This window comes from Salminus brasiliensis, chromosome 17 (assembly GCF_030463535.1).
Source record: "Salminus brasiliensis chromosome 17, fSalBra1.hap2, whole genome shotgun sequence".
NCBI classification, from domain to species: Eukaryota; Metazoa; Chordata; class Actinopteri; order Characiformes; family Bryconidae; genus Salminus; species Salminus brasiliensis.
Window position 1 is genome coordinate 27,429,224 of NC_132894.1, and position 17,288 is coordinate 27,446,511.

Consider the following 17,288-nt stretch of genomic DNA (forward strand, 5'->3'; position numbering starts at 1 on the left):
TCGAGGTAGACAGCTTTTATTCCAAGGCATTCCAAGTCATTTATAGCATTTCGATTGGCCCATTCATCATAAAATCTTGACACAAGATTCAGATTCAGATTCTGACAAAAAGTGAATAACTGGAAAAGCTGGAGATCAGCTTTTTCCGTGACAGTGCCGTCACTGTTTTCTGTCTGTTGTTATTGAAAGAGTACAGGTTTTTCGTGTACACTAAATGTCCAAATATTTGTGGACACCCCTTCTAATGAGCGCATTCAGCTACTTTACATTGCACCTATTGCTATCACAAATGTGCAAATGCACACACACACAGTTTGTCTAGTCCCTGTGGAGAAGTAGTGCCAGTAGAGTCCGGCAGACTCTCTGGAACAGATAAACATGAACCTATTGGCATCGTGCCTAATGGCAGGTGTGGGCTAGAGGGGTATACCACCCCACCCACCCCCTAGCAATGAGCTGTGGAGCAGTAGAACTGGGTTCTCTGGAAAAATGGTGCTCCATTCCGTACCTTTAATACACAGCAATTCTCCAAAATCTAGTAGAAAGCCTTCCCTGGACAGTATTGTTTAATACCCTTAATTTCAAAAGAAACAATAAACAAGCAAATGTCGGGATATTTTTATCAATATGTGATGTTTTTACCGGTCAGATTTAAATTTTTCTGATTTGCAAGTGGAGTCAAAAACTGGTATTTAGCGGTATTTAAGTCCAGATACACTGTAAATACACACACCTTGGTGCTTGGTTTATGTCACCTTTGTTGACTTTGTGGTGTATGTGTGCTGTAGTGCACTGTGCTTTAATGACGCATATATCCTCTATCTCCTGTCTGCTCTTAATCCCAGCAGTGCTGGCTCAGGAGCAGATTACTGACAGCAGACATGAGAAGACTACAGAGCAGGGGGACCCACACACGCACATACACACACACACACACACACACACAATTTCTATTCCCCTATCTACACTTCTCATTATGAGCAAACAGAGCAGCCATTTTCTCTCTGCTTTATTTGTTCTGAACCACCATCTTTGTTCTGGATATTCTCTCACCTCGGAAATGTTTTTGTTTGATGATCAACATTCACTGTTTGAATCATCCTATCATGTCTGTCTGTGTGTGTGTGTGTGTGTGTGTGTGTAGGCAGATGAACAGATAAAAGCGCTAGAGGAGGAAGTTACCAGTCTGAAGGCCCAGCACAGCTGTGTCAGTCAGCAGGTAGGTGCTGTTCCACTCCAATTGTGTCTGTGTGTACAGACAGTTTTCATAAAGTTAGAAAATCTTCACATCACCAAACTTATACAGTATATACAAATATGAGTCAGAACCTAATATGCTGTTTGTTTTCTGCCTACCACCAAAACGTCTCGCTCTACAATATCTGGCAACAAAACGTTAGTAGCAGATCCTTTAAGTCCTGTAAGTTATGAGGTAGACAGGGGTTAGCATGGGCACTCAGACTGGGCTGTAGCAGCAGGGTGCAATGCACTGTGTGCTGTGAATAACTCCTCTAACCATCATTAAAAAAAGCTTGCAGTTGGGTTAAGAGTTTGACACCCTTTCTTGTTTTGTTCCTCCTCAGACCAGTGTTTGTTGACATTTATTACTGCTAACCTAAGGTATCACACAGGTTTGTACTGTTCTACAGATGCTCTGACCCAATCGTCTGGTAATAATGATTTGCCCCATCAAAGTCACTCAAAGTCTTCGTGCCTACCCATTGGTCCCACACCCAACACACTATGAACTATGAATCAACTGTCCAGCTGCTGTGTAGCATACAGTCAGGTTTCTGGACAGTGACATAAGTATCTGGACAGTGACATCATTTTTGTAAAACTGCCTCTGTACAACATCAAACCCTCAGTGGATTTGAAAAAGAAAGACCAATATATAATTAAATTGTAGACTTTCAGCTTTAATTTAAGGGGTTTAACAAAAATACTCCCTTGACCCTTTAGAAACTACAGCCATTTTTTGCATGGTCCATTTTCACAGGTGCAAAAGAATTTGAAAAATTGACTGACAAGCAGTGTCATGGCCAGGTGTGGTCTGTTCTCTCATTATTCCATGCCAGATTAGGCAGAGGAAAAGTGAGACCCACTTGATTTGATTTCAAGTGCTGTATTTGCATTTGGAAGCTGTTCTTGGTGTGAAAGAAGGCTTCAAAATGAAACCTAACCCTGGGAACACTCAAGAAAAGAAAAGCTGATAGAAAACATCTTCAAAAACCTTCAGAGATTCTTTGGTCTGATGAAAGTACGATTACCTTGAGTGTGGAGAAGATAATGGAGGGTTCATGATTATCTGTCAAACGTAGTGGAGACACTGGTATTGCATGGGCATATGTGGCTGCCAGTGGAACTGGCTCACTGGTGTTTATTGATGATATGACTGTTGATTGAAGTAGGATGAATTCTGAAATGTGTTGAGCTATGATTTCTGCTCAGATTCAGTCAAATACTGCAAAAGCCCTGGCAAAACATCTCAAGGTTCCAGACTTCAGGCAGTCATTGACAGCAAAGATTTCCAGCCTGTTAATAAACGATAATTGTTAGTTTGTCCAATTACTTTTTAGCCTGGTCAAAATAGAGGGAAAATGTCAAAAGTGGCTCTAATTCCTCAATGATTAATGCAGTATTTTTGTTTAGCTACTTGAATTACAGCTAAAAGTCTAGACACTTTATTTCAAACCCACTTTGGTAGTGTCCAGAGGCAAACTTACCAAAAACAATTGTCACTGTCCAAATCCTTATGGACCTGAATGTATATCATAGACACTGACATGCACCCTTGTTATGACATAGTCAACATTATTTGCTTTTTGTATTGTGATTGTAGTGTGTCTGTTTCTCTGTGTACGTTGTTAGCTTTCCTCTACCCCATTCATCAGTAGGGCGGCCCTTGAGCATGTATCATTTGGGTGGTGGAGTTTTCTCAGCACTGCAGTGACATCTACATGGTAGTGACATGATAGTGTGTTTCGCTGCATTGCTGGAGTTTCTAGACTCTGTGTACTCTGACTGTCTCCTCTGTTAGACACAGCTACCTTTGGTCCACCTTGTAGATGTAATTTTAGAGACAGTAGTGTGTTGGACAGTCTGTGCTATTCATTCTTAGGCCGTTTCATTTTCATTTCTAGCCACGCTGTTGGTTGGTGTTCAAAATCCAGCATTGCTGCCGTGTATGATCTACTCTGTGTAGCACGCCCACTCCGGCGTGACAACCCTGTTGGTGTCTTCAGTGCTGAGAATGCTCCACCCATGAAATAATAACTTGCTCAGTGGTGGTCTTCTCTAATGATGAATGGGATAAATAGAGACTAACTAATTATGCAAAAAGAGATGGGCTACAGTCTATAATTGAAGAGGTAGCTATTTATGCACCTGTATGGTAATGAATAGGGCAATCACACTCATAAAAATAAAGGTGCAACAAATGGTTCTTTGAGCAATGTCATAAAAGAACAATGCTTGTATCTATTCACAACCTTTTTCTTTTTTAGAATTTATTCCCCTTTTCTCACAATTTGGTACTGCCGATTAACCCACCCGTTCATAGCTCCCCTTAGCAGTAGCGATGCTTCCAACACTACAAGGGTAAGGACTTAACACATATCTCCTCTGATACATGTAAAGCCAGCCATCACCACTTTCCGAAGAGGGCAGCCGGCACGCTTTAAGGAAAGCAGCAGGTCCCTAGCTCCACCACACCAGCTAACCTACGCCTGTGCCAGCCAACATTGAGTGTAATTAATAGTGAACGCCATCTGCCCACCAGGAGAGAGCACGGTCGGTTGTGCTCTCTCAGACTCCGCTCGCTGATGGCAAAGTGGCATGGCTCAGGATTTGAGCTTGTGACCCCTGAGGCCATAGTGGTAGCGCATTATACTCACACATCTCTATTAGAAAAGTGATTCTTCTATGGCATCGCTCAAAGAACCATTTGTGCTGTATTTAAGACCCAAATGTTCGTACTGAATAGAATCCGTCATGAAGTCACAAAGTTTGCTTACCAAACAAAGAAACAGAAAGTCAGATTTTCATCCTTCCTATTTTGCTTCAGAGTACATGTGAACATAACACAGAGAGTCTGTTAACAAGGCAGCTTCTGAGAATTCTGGAGAGATATGTACCCAAGTTAAAACCCTAATTTCAGTACTTCAAATAACATCAAATAGCATCTCCAGATCCTTGAAGTGTAACAATGTACGAGGACACTGCTTCTCAAAACAAGTTAAAAATCCTTGATTTAATATCATAAGAACATAGTAATCATAATTACTTGAAGAACGACGCTTTGTGCTTGTTTTGTGACATGGTATGACTTGAAATAAGGCAATATTGTGCGACTGATGAAGGAAATTGTTCTTAAAATAAAACAAACTGTTCTTACACAAAACGGATAATCTTATTAGAGGAACAAAGATGTATTGCCTTCAAATGAATTTACTTGCTCAGATTCCGTTTATGCAGTGTGAATCATCCAGGTCTAATAAGAGCTATAACCACTTGCCTGTAATCACTCATGTCTCTGTAACTAGACTCAGAGTAGCAGGTTTAATGTTATAACTACTTCTGCGTATTATAATATAGAAACATAACTGGTGTATTTTAGCGGATGTGTATCTAGCGTGGGGCTGCGTAATATATCGATAATATTCATATATTAAAAATGGTTTTATACACAATATAAAAAAAATCATATTTGTAATATAGCACCTGCCGCACAGGTTACCACCTGTATGTGATTTAATTCCAAAAAAGAAAGTGCATGGTTTTTTCCTGTGGAATGGGTTTGTTTCCTGAAGGCATGCCACTCAACAGTATAGTCTTGTGCAGGTTATGCCGTAGAAACATGGCAATTTAAAGATAGTAGCATGACGACTGTATTTCACCATCTCAAACAGAATAATCTAGTGCAGTGAGTGAAATTCCATATAGAGTGCAATTATCTTATGCTTATTATTATTTAATAAAATATATATTACGGTGATACTTTACTTGGAGTGGTGCTTGATGAAATAAGCACTCATCAGACTCTCAGCATTTGAACATTCAATAGATTATCAAGAGACTTATGCTGAAGATTTATACTGAAACTAGCTGTTCTTCACTTCCCTGTTTGCAGTGAACAAGTTTCGATCTGTAGATGTTCACTTGAGAAATCACTGATCATCTAACAGGTCTAATACAGACCATTTCAACATCCTCAAGAAGCCGTTACAGACATGCTGCTGACACCAGTCTGGAACTGGATTAGATTGAGATTAAGGGTCAGGGTGAGAGCGAGGATAAGATTTTGGGTTACGTTTAAGGCTAAGGTAAGGATTAGAGCCAGGATGAGGTTTATGATTAGGTTTTGGGTTGAGGTTAAGGTTATGATTAGGGCCAGGATAAGAGTTAGGATTAGGTTGAGGTTAAGATTAAGGTTAAGGTTGGGGCCAAGATGATGGTGAGATTTTAAATTGAGATTAAGGTTGGGGTTAGGGCCAGGATGAGGGTTATGCTTAGGTTTTGGGTTGAGGTTAAGGTTAGGACGAGAGCCAGGATGAGAGTTAGGATTAGGTTGAGGTTAAGGTTAGGGTTAGAGTCAGAAAGAGGGTTAGGAGAAGATTTAGAATTTTGGGGTAAAGATAGATTAGATGTTGCTTAATGATAGTGACATATTAAGTCTATTTGTCTGTATCAACAGAACATCTTCAAGACATTTACCTCAGTTCAGATGCTTCACTGCTGCCACTGCACTGATATGTTACGGATGTGTTACTGATGTTAAAAGTTTATTAATCATCTACAAAGAACTAAATAAAGTGTTACCTTATATCACCATTTAAATTAGCCCTATCAAGGGTATTCGTCAAGATCTAATCTAGCATGTTCAGAGCTGGTGATGTAGCCTAGAACACAATTCTTCTTAATTTGCAATTAATTTGTAATTTGAGTTGACAACTCTTTTGGTAAGGTTTTAGCATGGGAGTTGAGTCAAATGGTGGTGTTATTTTTTATTTGGGCCCAAATCACTGTTTAAAACATAGCAATCATGCTGTTTTGCTTTAGAGTAGAAGGAAATGGTTTTATGGTTGCAAGAACTATTAAAAAACACTACAGCTAGCTCAAACCACATCCACACATGCATCAACCTGTTCCTTTTAGCTGGGTTTCCATTTAAGCCTTTTGATTTTTTTAACGGTTTGTAAAAAAAAAGTCTGTAAAAGAAATGTGAACTAAGTAGTGTTCCTGAAGATGGCGTGACATGCTTGTATCTCACTATGTAAAACGTGAAGCGATACTAATATGTAAGTGATTCAAGTATCTACTTCCTGTAGAGCTGCTTTGGCAGCCCTCTGTCAGCTATACAAAATCTGTAGAACTACCAGTTTAGAAATGGCAGGTAGAATAGCCAGCAACCCATTCAGCATGGGCTGAGGTCAGTGTCCCTCATTCTCTCATATTTGAAAAATCTGTCTCCATCGCCATTTTTTGTATTCTTCTCTTATTAAAACACTACTTCAGTGTTTTGCAGTAGTTTGCAATTTAGCTCATGTGATGTGAAGAACCTTAATGGACCTAGCTTACTCAGTCATGTTTAGCAGGGTTAAAATTCGCCACAGGAGGGTGCTACTCCAATAGCATTTGGTGCTTTGCCTCAGGGACACTGTGTGCATTTTCAAAATTTGCAAAACAAGGGCTGAATAGAAAACCCACCGTCAAATCCCATCTCTTCTTTTTTCTCCTAGCCATGTGGACACCCGCTCTGCTCCACACTACACAACGCTCTCACTCACCATCCTCAGCTACAGTTCAGCTGGAGAGAGCATTAAGGGAACATACAGCATGATAGAAATTCCACCTGCACACCTTCATTCAAATGAACAGATGTTGCATAAACACACTGACATGCCTTGGAAGCCGGAGACTGTTTGGACAAGCTGCTTATTGAGAGTAGAGGCTGTAGCCTTGTAGAAGCTCTTAGCTCCCAGCTTCTGTCTGTCTGTCTGTGCACGTATCTTCCCATTCCCAGCACACAGTCTACGGTCCGCTGTCCAGAGATGTCTGCTTAGTGGAGCTCTTATGGGGGTTAATGGAGAGTCCAGCTCCAGGTGAGGGTAATTGGGTCTGGCTCTGTAATAGGGGCGCAATGGCTACCTGAGCAGTGTCCCGGTGCTACTAATACGCCCCCCCCCCCCCCCCCCACCTCATACATCTCATTGCCCCCCCCCCCCCCCCCCCCCCCCATGCCCAAAACTCAAACCCCCTCTCTTTACCCTCCAGCCAAGGAGTGCTAGGGTCCGGCGAGTGGTGAATGATTGCTAATAAAACATTTGATTGAGAGGAGAACGGGCGTGCGAGCCATAAACAGGCTGGATTCTGCCCTTTAATTTCGCCATCTCCAGAGAATTGCTTTTGCCGTGCCGCAGAGCGAGCCTCACACACCAGCAGTTAGTTGTCTGCCTTAGGACTGGGGGATTTAATTTAGTGTGTGCCTGCTTGCGTGTATGTGTGTGTGTGTGTGTGTGTGTGTGTGTGAATTTTCTGCTCCCGAGGACAAAGACGAAGGGCTTTTCATTGTGAATTCTCACTATTCTAGAAGCTGCCTCGGTGCTGATAAGAAAAAAAAAACAATCATTTCATACTGCAGAGTAAATTGGCCGTGCCGCAGCTAAGATGGCTCCAGCCGCGGCAAGAGCAGAGCGGATTCTAATTTAACCCCTCCTGCAGCTTCAGCAACGAGCGCTGCCACCACTGAGACGTTGCGGCTCAAACGCAGCAGCGAACTAATGCGAGACGTGACGCCCAGGACGTTTGCGGGGAGGCAGACACACCACAAATATGTATTTATTGCAGGTGCAATTAGGCAACATTGCATAGCTAAATTGTACGTTGGGTTGGGGGATCCATGCGGCATCGTGAAACCCGTGCTGTGCGCCTCGGTTCTGGTGCAGGTGAATGTTTTGGTGTGTACATATACACGCGTGCGCACACAAGCTCCCTTCGGCGGCTGCTCGTTGGCTGCGAGGTGAGCGTCTCGAGGCGCTGATGAAAGGTTAGAGTCGGAGCATATATCAGACGCACAACGGTGCGGTAATAAAAGGCCAGCCGCAGAGCTTCTCCTGTCTTCTGGGAACCGCACACATTTTTACTGCCTCTCTGACAGCAAGATGAAGTGCTTGTCCAATTAGAAAAATATTTGGGCACATACCTTCCAACAAGAGTCCCGTCCCCCCTTACCTCTCCACCTTATTTTCGAATCCATTTTATCCGGAATCTCTGGTATTTTTATTGTCTGTGTTTTCTGCTGCTGCATGTATGTATTTACATGCACCCAGTAGTGCTGCTAATGCTAATACTACATTTAGCAATGCCACTCTTTGCACTCCGTTTCTGATGATGGAAAGGGCTAGCAGGAGTATAGAGAATATAATAGGTTTGCTTATGTTGCAGTTTCAACTTCAGCATCTTGAGCATCTCCTATCGATGCTAATGCATACCAAATTTAGCCCCAATCTAACTGCCATGTTTGGGTTTTTGTCTCTCCCCTACGAATAAACCCAGCGTATGCATGAAGGTAGTTCATGTTGGCTTGTTTTTAGATTGCAGTTTCAACCATCTTGAGCACACAAGCCCACTGTCCTGCTTAATTCTTAACCTATGCATCCACCCCAACAGCAACACTCCCTCCTCCCCCTTTTCAAGAATAGATGCAGGGTTTATTTTCTCCCTCCTTTTCCTTTTTTTTCTTTCTCTTTCCAGAGTGCATTAAAATTAAATTCTCTCTTCTTGTTGTGAAAAGAGGCACACGTTAAAAATAATTGGATGTGGGAGAGAACAAAGGGCTGCCTCCCCTTCCCTGGCTGCACAGCCCGGCGAGGCGTTGATTCGGAGCCCCGCCGCATTGTTCTGCTGTCTGCAGCCATCCCCCCAGCCAGACACTCAGCGCTGGAGAAGTCACTTTTAATGTCTGATAATCAAGGTGAATTTTCAAAAAGCTGCCATTTTCAAATGATGGTGTATATATTATGTGGGGGACGGGGATATTTTTTTTCTTCTTCTTCTTCTTTTTTTTTTTTTCCTCGAGGGGAGGGGCCCGAGTGGGCGGGAGCAGGCGCCGTGGCCCATGCACAGTGAAAGAGAGACACCTAATGGTTACTGACGGAACTGCAGGCTCTGGTCTCTTTGCAGGGCTTCGAGGAAGGATAGGAGGGAGGGCGTATGAGCCAGAAAGGGAGAGAGAAAGAGAGAAGGGCTTGTCATTCTCATGACGGCGGTCTCTGTGCTGTATGATTTGCTTTGTCTGTGACAAGGTATGTGCTGTAAGTGTAACTCAGCAGCCGACTCAGCAACAGCAGCAGTGGTGGCGTGTGCCTTTTTTTTCTTTTTTTTTTTTTTTTTCTTTCGTCTCCCCCTCAAACAGTAGCACTTTTAATTCTCTCCTGCTAGTGGTGTAAATCTCTGACCTCACTATGATTCCATCTGACTGTGATTGATTAGGAAACAGTGCAATGGGTCATGATGCAGGACTTGGATGCAGGATTGGAGTCTTTCAGTAGAATAGAAACAATATAAACAGTGGCCAAAATGATAAAAATATTACAGTACCAAAGCTGTAGATATTTTCACTATACATGACATGTATTAATATTTTAGATCAAATGTGCTACTAGTGGCATGTTTAAGAATTGTTATTCAAACTTAATGAAACAGGACTAATTACACTCTAATTACACATGCTGTTATGCAGTACTGACAATTAGGGGTGGGCAATATCATGGCATTTTATCAAAAACGTGATCAAATTTGATCGTGATACAAGCAAACGTATTGTGGATACCGTTACTGCTTAAAGAACCCTGACCAACTGCACATTTTATTAGTGCTGTTTAATTACATTAATTAGGAGAGTATTTGAGTAGCAGTTTTTAAGAATTGTCCGCTAATGTTGCATTTTGTCTGCATGTGCAAAGATCGCAATTAATATTGTGTATCTTGAAATTGTCTTATGTATATATGGTGATTTCGATTTTTTTACTGTATTGCCCACCACTACTGAATATATCGCAGTATATTTAGAAAAGCATATCGATGCTGTCATGCAAAAACCTTAGCAACTTTACAAGAAAATAATTTTATTCCAAGTCATTTTGCATCATTTCTATTGTTCTACTCATCAGAAAATTAGAAGAAATTGACACAATGTAAAGAACAACTGTCAGTTTCACATAAAAACTGTAAAAATTAAGATAAAAGGTTTTTGCAAAACAGCAATTATATTGTTCATCACAATAGCATAATAAATTTAATGCTAAATGTTTCATCATATTGCCTACCCTTTGCAACAACACACAGGGCCTTCGTCAGTGGACTTTTATTTTGGAAAATAACCTATAAAAACACACTATAGCTATGAATCAGAGAATATTTCAGTAGTTATAATTGATGGAATTGATTACAATCAGTTCTAGCGTTTCAAAACTGATGTTCTCTCCCACAAAGCCCAATGACGTTCATGCACTGCAGCACACTGACCGTCAGAATAGCTTGAGATGAACCTGGGCTGGTTTTACCGCAAAGGAGAAAAGCTGTGATGCTCAGACGTACGAATAAAGCAGGCTCTTTCTCTCCGGGCCAGCCCAAAATGCATTAAAAAAAGGTGATCGGTCCTTTTCTCCCATCGCCCCACTCTGCCACACCATATATCCCCCCCGTTCATTCCGCAGTGGCCCGCACCTCTTCCATTTTTCACCGCCATTCCCGCACCCCGCTGCTGCGCTGCGTTTTCACACCGGCCCCGCCACAATCCATTTCGGCACCAAGCCTACAACGTAATAATAAGTGTGTGTTTATTTTCTGCAGGACTGATTTACTACTGTTCCAAGGGCTTTGGGGAGGCAAAAAAGGGGGCCAGCTTTGTATGTATGTGTTAGTGTGGGCGAATGGGATGTGAGCTATGCTCCCACGGACTACAGCTCTCTCTACTGAAGGTGGCAAAATAGATTTAATGTGTAAGATCTGCCTGCTGAGCCAGTGCCGGGAAAGTTGACCCATGCACAAATGTACAGAAAGCATATTATAGTGTATTTTGTTAGAAATGTGCTCACATTGAGACTATAATCATTTCAAAAAAGGTATCACAAATGGACCTCAATGCTGGGGGCTTGATGCCAGTGTTTACGTTCATGTTTATCTGCTTCAAGGAGTCTGTTGGCAGTACTTCTCTACAGGGAGTAGACAGACTGTGTGTGTGTGCATTTGCACATCTGTGTCAGCAACTTGCAACTTACAAGGTGCAACTTGAAGCAATGTAAAGTAGCTTAATTCATTTATTAGGGGGGTATACATTTATAAGGGGTGGCTACAAACATTTGGACATATAGTCTAGCTCTGATGCACAGATATCACAAATCAAATTTAATGGCCTGTTTCGAATTCCGGCAGGCTAGCAGTTAGCAGACGTGAGCATTGTAGAGCACTGAACACCAGGAATTATTCATATAACAAAAAGGAGATTTGCTGAAATAGCTACAGAAATATCTACAGAATCAGTACTATTAATTATACTGTGCAACAAGTGTGCCATTTAGCTGAAATTAGCAATATAGCTTATCTGACTAGCTTATCTGTTAGCTATCAAGCCTGTTATGGTCGGCTTTTGGAGATGAAGATAACTGATCTGCACACCAGGAAGTCCAGCAGCTTGTTATAACTATTTATAACTAAGTTATAAATAGTTATAAGTTATAGTTATAACTAAGTGATGTCATGAAATAGCAACATTTTGGGAGGAGGAACATGCCTATACGCGTCCTTTAACGTCCTTTAAATATCATCTCTGCGTTGTTTTAGTCTTAGGTCTTTGCAACCCTTCAACATACTGTATCCCCAGGTTTAACTCCATCATCTCTTATTCCAGGTTCCACTTACTAAAGACGGGACTGGCTTCCCACCACAAGCAGAACCCTGAACCCCTGCCCAAAGTTCTCAGATCCCCTTTCTTCAGTCTTTTCCCAAAGCATCACATGCTGATGGCATTGGCCAAACTAGCAAAATATAGCTTATCTGAATATGGCCAAGCGACCCCCACTGAAGATATATTCTGTTATACGTCAAAAAAACAGTTTCTAGATTGTTTGCCTTGGTTGTGAATTAATAAGCATGATGTCACTCAATACAGTTTTGGTGATTATACCACTGTGTGCATGTTATCATTTCATGCTCCATTAAATGTCTCTGGGAGTTTCCGGGACAACATGGGCAGTTTGCGGCCACTGTCGAGTGAAGCACACAAGTATAGAAATGATCATAATGTAATTAACATAAACTTCTGGAAAAAGCACAAAACTTTAGAGGACATCATTAATAATGTGGCACTGCAATCGCCGCTTACAAAAGCTCAGTTGTTACTGTTAAAACCTGCACCCATAAAATCCAACCAGATGAAGAATTTCCAACTGGCTGTCAGTGCTTGCTGCTGAGGCCCCTCTCGTGCAGCCAATACAGCTCTGGCCCATCGAGGCATGGACTCCACTACACCTCTGAAGGTGTCCTGTGGTATCTGACACTTAGATGTTAGCGGCAGATCCTTTAAGTCCTGTAAGTTGTAAGGTGGGGCCTCCATGGATCGCATCAGTTTGCCTTGGGGCACCCATGATCCCGTTGCCAGTTCACTTCAGTGTAGAGCTCGAGGGGACCTCCACAGTGAATGTTGAGGGAGGAGAAAGCACTGTTCTTTCACTCCCCCTGCCCCTACTTCTGCCGGTCCGGGGGATTAAACCAGCAACCTTTCGGTCCCAGATAAGAAGTGTCGCTAGAAATGACTGTGATGGGTGGATGGGAGTCCTTCTCACCATCACACACAGCTTAGTAACTTCATTTCTGAGTGTAACAGACTAAACTGTAACTAAAGCTGCCAGAAGTACGACAAAACTAAATGGCTGCTCAAGAGCCTCTGTAAGTGTGGACATACACGAACAAACACTATTTCCACAGGATGCAATAGAATATACACCAACATGCCAATTCACATGGGATTAATATCACATGGGGTTATTTTACAGGTCGTTTTTAAGAAGGTAAAAGACACTAGACACTCTACTGATGCGTATCTTTTACGGAGCATGCAGTCTGTAGAAATGGCTGATGTTGTGGATTCGGACAGGGCTAAAATCATTGAAAAAATCACACAATAATAATTACACTACCTCGTCTGAGCAGGTCATGTTTTTGCTAAAGGCTAGTCAGAATCTACACTATATTGATAAAAGTATTGGGACACTTACCCCTTCTGAAATCTAGGGGATATTAAAAAGAGTGTATCCTGCTTTTTGTTGGAGTAACTGTCTCTACTGTCCAGGGAATACTTTCTACTAGATTTTGGAGCATTGCTGTGAGGATATGATTGCATTCAGCGTTCATCAAGAGCATTGGTGTTGAATGATCACCCACCTCACCGTATTTCTAACTCATCCCCAAAAATATCGCATGGCGCACCATCCATCATTCCAGAGAACACAGTTCCTCTGCTCCACAGCTCAATGCTGGGAGGCTTTAGAACCCTCTAGGCCACCCCTGGCATTAGGCATGATGCCAGCGTATATGTTCATGTTCATCTCCTTCAGAGTCCCGTTCTGTTGGTAGTACTTCCCTAAAGGGACTAGACAAGCTGTATGTAGTTTAATGCATTCATCAGAAGTGGTGTCCACAAATGTTTGGAGATGTAGTGTATCTCTGTAGTATCTAGTATTTTTAATGTAAACTTTCATAAATCGAATCTAATCTTAACTTCAGAATCGAGCATCGTAACAAAGTTGAACACCTGTAATCGTTCCAGCCCAACTCACAGCGTCTAACAATATGTTTCCTTTCCGTCGGGCAGCGTTCCGAGCGAGAGCTTCCCCCAGACTCCATCGAAAGCACACTCTGGCTGGGGCCGTGTCAGTTGGTGGCGGTGTAACTGCAGTGATTTTGATTCGGCTGCTGATTGTCCCTGCTGAGAGCCATCACATCCTGCATTTCAGATGGCCCTTGGAGTGCTGGGCTTTGAGGAACTGAATGCATGCGTACCCACACAGACACACATAACATATACACATCCACATTGCACACGCTGCTAGTTGGTGGCCTGAAATTGCCATAGTGCTTTGTGTGGGCCGTGAAACGGCAGGCTCCAAATGTTTTATCCCCTCTCTGTCTCGATCTCTCTCTCTCTCTATCTCTCTCTTTCTTTCTCTCTCTCTCTCTCTGTCCTGTGCCTTCCAGTCTCCCTGTGTGAGTCCTCGGCCAAGCACAAAGAAAAGAAAAAGACGGATGATAAAGTTGGTGCTTTCCCTTTTTTCCCTCTTTTTCTTTTTTTCTTTCGCTCCCCCTCTCTTGCTCAGAAGTAAATGGGAGCATAAAAAAGGCCTTTGGTCCAGCGTGTCTGTTTTTGTCATTGATTATCTAAGCCGTAGGGTTTGTTTTAAGACGGCCCGTCTTCAGAGGGACTGACTTAATGCACCAGCAGCGAGGGGGGAATGAGGACGAGGACGAGAACAGCCAGCCTCTTCCTTTCTCTTTCATGCGACGTGTTGTGCTTTCTGAGATGGATTCCCTCTCCTGCTTCTTGAGGTGCGTGAGTGTGCATGTGTGTGTGTGTGTGTGTGTGTGTGTGTGAGAATACATCTCCTTTGAGGCAAGCTCACACAACCACACACACACACACACACACACACACACACACACAAAACACTCATGGAATGGAGAGAGCTCTTTTAATAGGTCGCAGTCCAAAGTTGTCAAGGGTGTTTGTTTGTGTCGCTCATTTCCGCTCAAGTGGAAGTCACGCTCAGCTTTTAATCGACTGTTTTCTCCTCCCAAATAAGCAGATTGGGAATAGGAATCACAACCTACTTTTAGCCACTGAATAGTGCTTCTCAGGCAGGCATTCTCACACAGATTGCTGATCTTGACCCAGCTGTTGGCTTTTAAGGTTTAAAGAAGTCTGCGTTTTGACATGCCTGATGTTTCCAATAGCTGGGATTTGCAGATTTATTATTTACACACATTATATGTCCAAAAGTTTGTGGACACCCAGCGTAATAAATGCATTCAGCTACTTTACGTTCCACCCATTGCTGAACCAGATGTGCAAATGGACACACGCATTGCTTGTCTAGTCCCTGTAGAGAACAAGTATTGCCAAGAGAATAGCTGTTGGCACCTAGAAACTGTTGGCATCATGCCTAAAGCCAGGTATGGGCTACAGGGGTATAAAGCACCCCCCCAACGCGCTAAGCTGGGGAGAAGTGGAACTGTTTTCTATTTTATCCAATACTTTTGTGATGAGTTAGGGACAGAGAAGGAAAATCGGCAAAACTTTGGCGATGTGCGGCCTTCAAAACACTACAAGACACATGCAAAAGCCTTTCGTGTCAACTGGCATAAACCTACATACACGTTTATGAAGGGTTATTCCGACCCTTGTGTGGGAAGCAGGTCGTTTAGATCATTTTCTGCAGAAACTCAGCAGAGGGCCTGAAAGGTTTTAACAGCTGAAGACCTAAGACTACAGCAGGATTTGGTGCAGTGGTTTATTTTGGCCATGGTTGTGCTCTCTCATTGGGTCGCTACACACGCATCCCTTGTCCTTAAACTGAAACAGCTAAACACATGGGCTTTGCAGAGACACTCAGCAGCTACTGGATATGGCTTCTTGATTGTGGATGTGTGTGTGTGTAGGAGAGAGAGAGAGAGAAGAGAGAGTCCATTGAGCACCCCATAAGATCACTAGGCCATGTTTCCACCCAGTAGAACTCTGCAGTCAGTAAAGTAAGTGTACGAGTTTGTGTGTGTGTGTGTGTGTGTGTGTGTGTGTGTGTGTGTGTGTGTGTGTTGTAGCCTCTTCTTGTCTAGCACCTCTCCTCCACAGAGGCCCATATTTCTGTGTGTGGCCATGGGGACCGCAGCACTCACACACATTTAAGTGACTGCCCTTTTCCTCGCTCTCACTGGAGAATAACATCACACTTAAGCCGGTGCCACTGACATTGTCCACCATTGTTTAAAAGCTTTCACTCTCGATTCAAATCACTGCTAGTTTTTTGTTTGTTTGTTTGTTTGTTTGTCTGGTTTTTATTCTAGTTGTTTTTTACTGACTTAATACATAGTCTTTAAGTTTTATGGAAGAACTGCAAAAACAGATATTCGAAAATACAGATACAGCAAATACTTAAGATATTTACTTAAAAAAAACAGCTCATAAAAAAATATGATTTTTCAGTATTACATGGCCTTTTTACATCACCATGAAATAGACATCTTATTTGAATGCACCTTTTTACATAAGATCCATTTAAAATTAACCTCTTTTTTTGTTGTACAAATTAGTTACCACCCCGTCACACAGATTTGCTTTGGCTAACAATAATGTACTGAGCAGCCAGGAACAACAAAAGGCAAGTTCTGACATTCTGACGTTGTTTATTTGTTGCTTTTTCATGTTAGACAAGGTACATCAAGCTGAACCCAGCCACCTTGTCACTCAAAATTGAGGGAAAACTATTTAAACTTCCTCAAATTTGTTACACTATGCATGCAAAGAAATAGATATTTCAGATTGATTAGCATTCCTGTGTTAGGTCAGGTATCTAACCACAGGACGTACTGCTGCCATATTAGGATATTCCAATAATATGCATAAAATTGATAATTCTATTCAGTGATTTGTGCCTAAAGTGTTTGCACCAATTTCGTAGGCATTTCGCCTCAGATAACGGCACTTACGACGTGAATTTGTCAAAGTGGTTGGTTTTGGACATTCCGCTGTTCTTTCTGGATCTCCAGTAGCCGCAAGACCTCCACACCACACTGACAAGCTTGCCTCTGTTTCTTTAGGCTCTTATATTCCTTGTGTTTGTGTCTTTCCGAAGGCCTGGCCCCTGTTGCGCTATGTGGGACAGATGCTGGGTGCCCTGCATGTGCTGTTTGTAGAGAGCGAGTGTAAGCGCAGTGTGGGAGAGAAGGCCTGGCCCACTGCCAACCTGGGCACCGCGCCCACGAGGAGGCAGTGTGCGGCCACCGCTCCGGCATGGGAACAGGCTGGCACATGCTGAGATTAACCAACACACTGAACAGCGGTTGCCAGTCATGGTCCTAGAGCACCCTTGGCATGCACATTTTTGGGGGGCTTTTTTTTCCTGCTTTACTACATGCTCTATAAATTCAACAAGGTCCTGTTATTTAGCCAATTAGACACTTACTGTACTGTGCAAAACGTTGTAGGCATCTAAGGAAATTACATTGGGAAAAAAATG

At 42.5% G+C, this 17,288-nt stretch overlaps 1 protein-coding gene across 8 annotated transcripts in view; it reads left to right on the forward strand.

The window, feature by feature from the left end:
* pmfbp1 (polyamine modulated factor 1 binding protein 1) overlaps nt 1–17,288 on the forward strand; it is a 235,203-nt gene that overhangs the window by 137,958 nt on the left and 79,957 nt on the right. For all 8 annotated transcript variants that reach the window (XM_072660358.1, XM_072660363.1, XM_072660366.1 and 5 more), the window contains one exon: nt 1,145–1,219. In XM_072660358.1, coding sequence (XP_072516459.1) covers nt 1,145–1,219 — 75 coding nt within the window. The remainder of the gene's footprint in view (nt 1–1,144; nt 1,220–17,288) is intronic.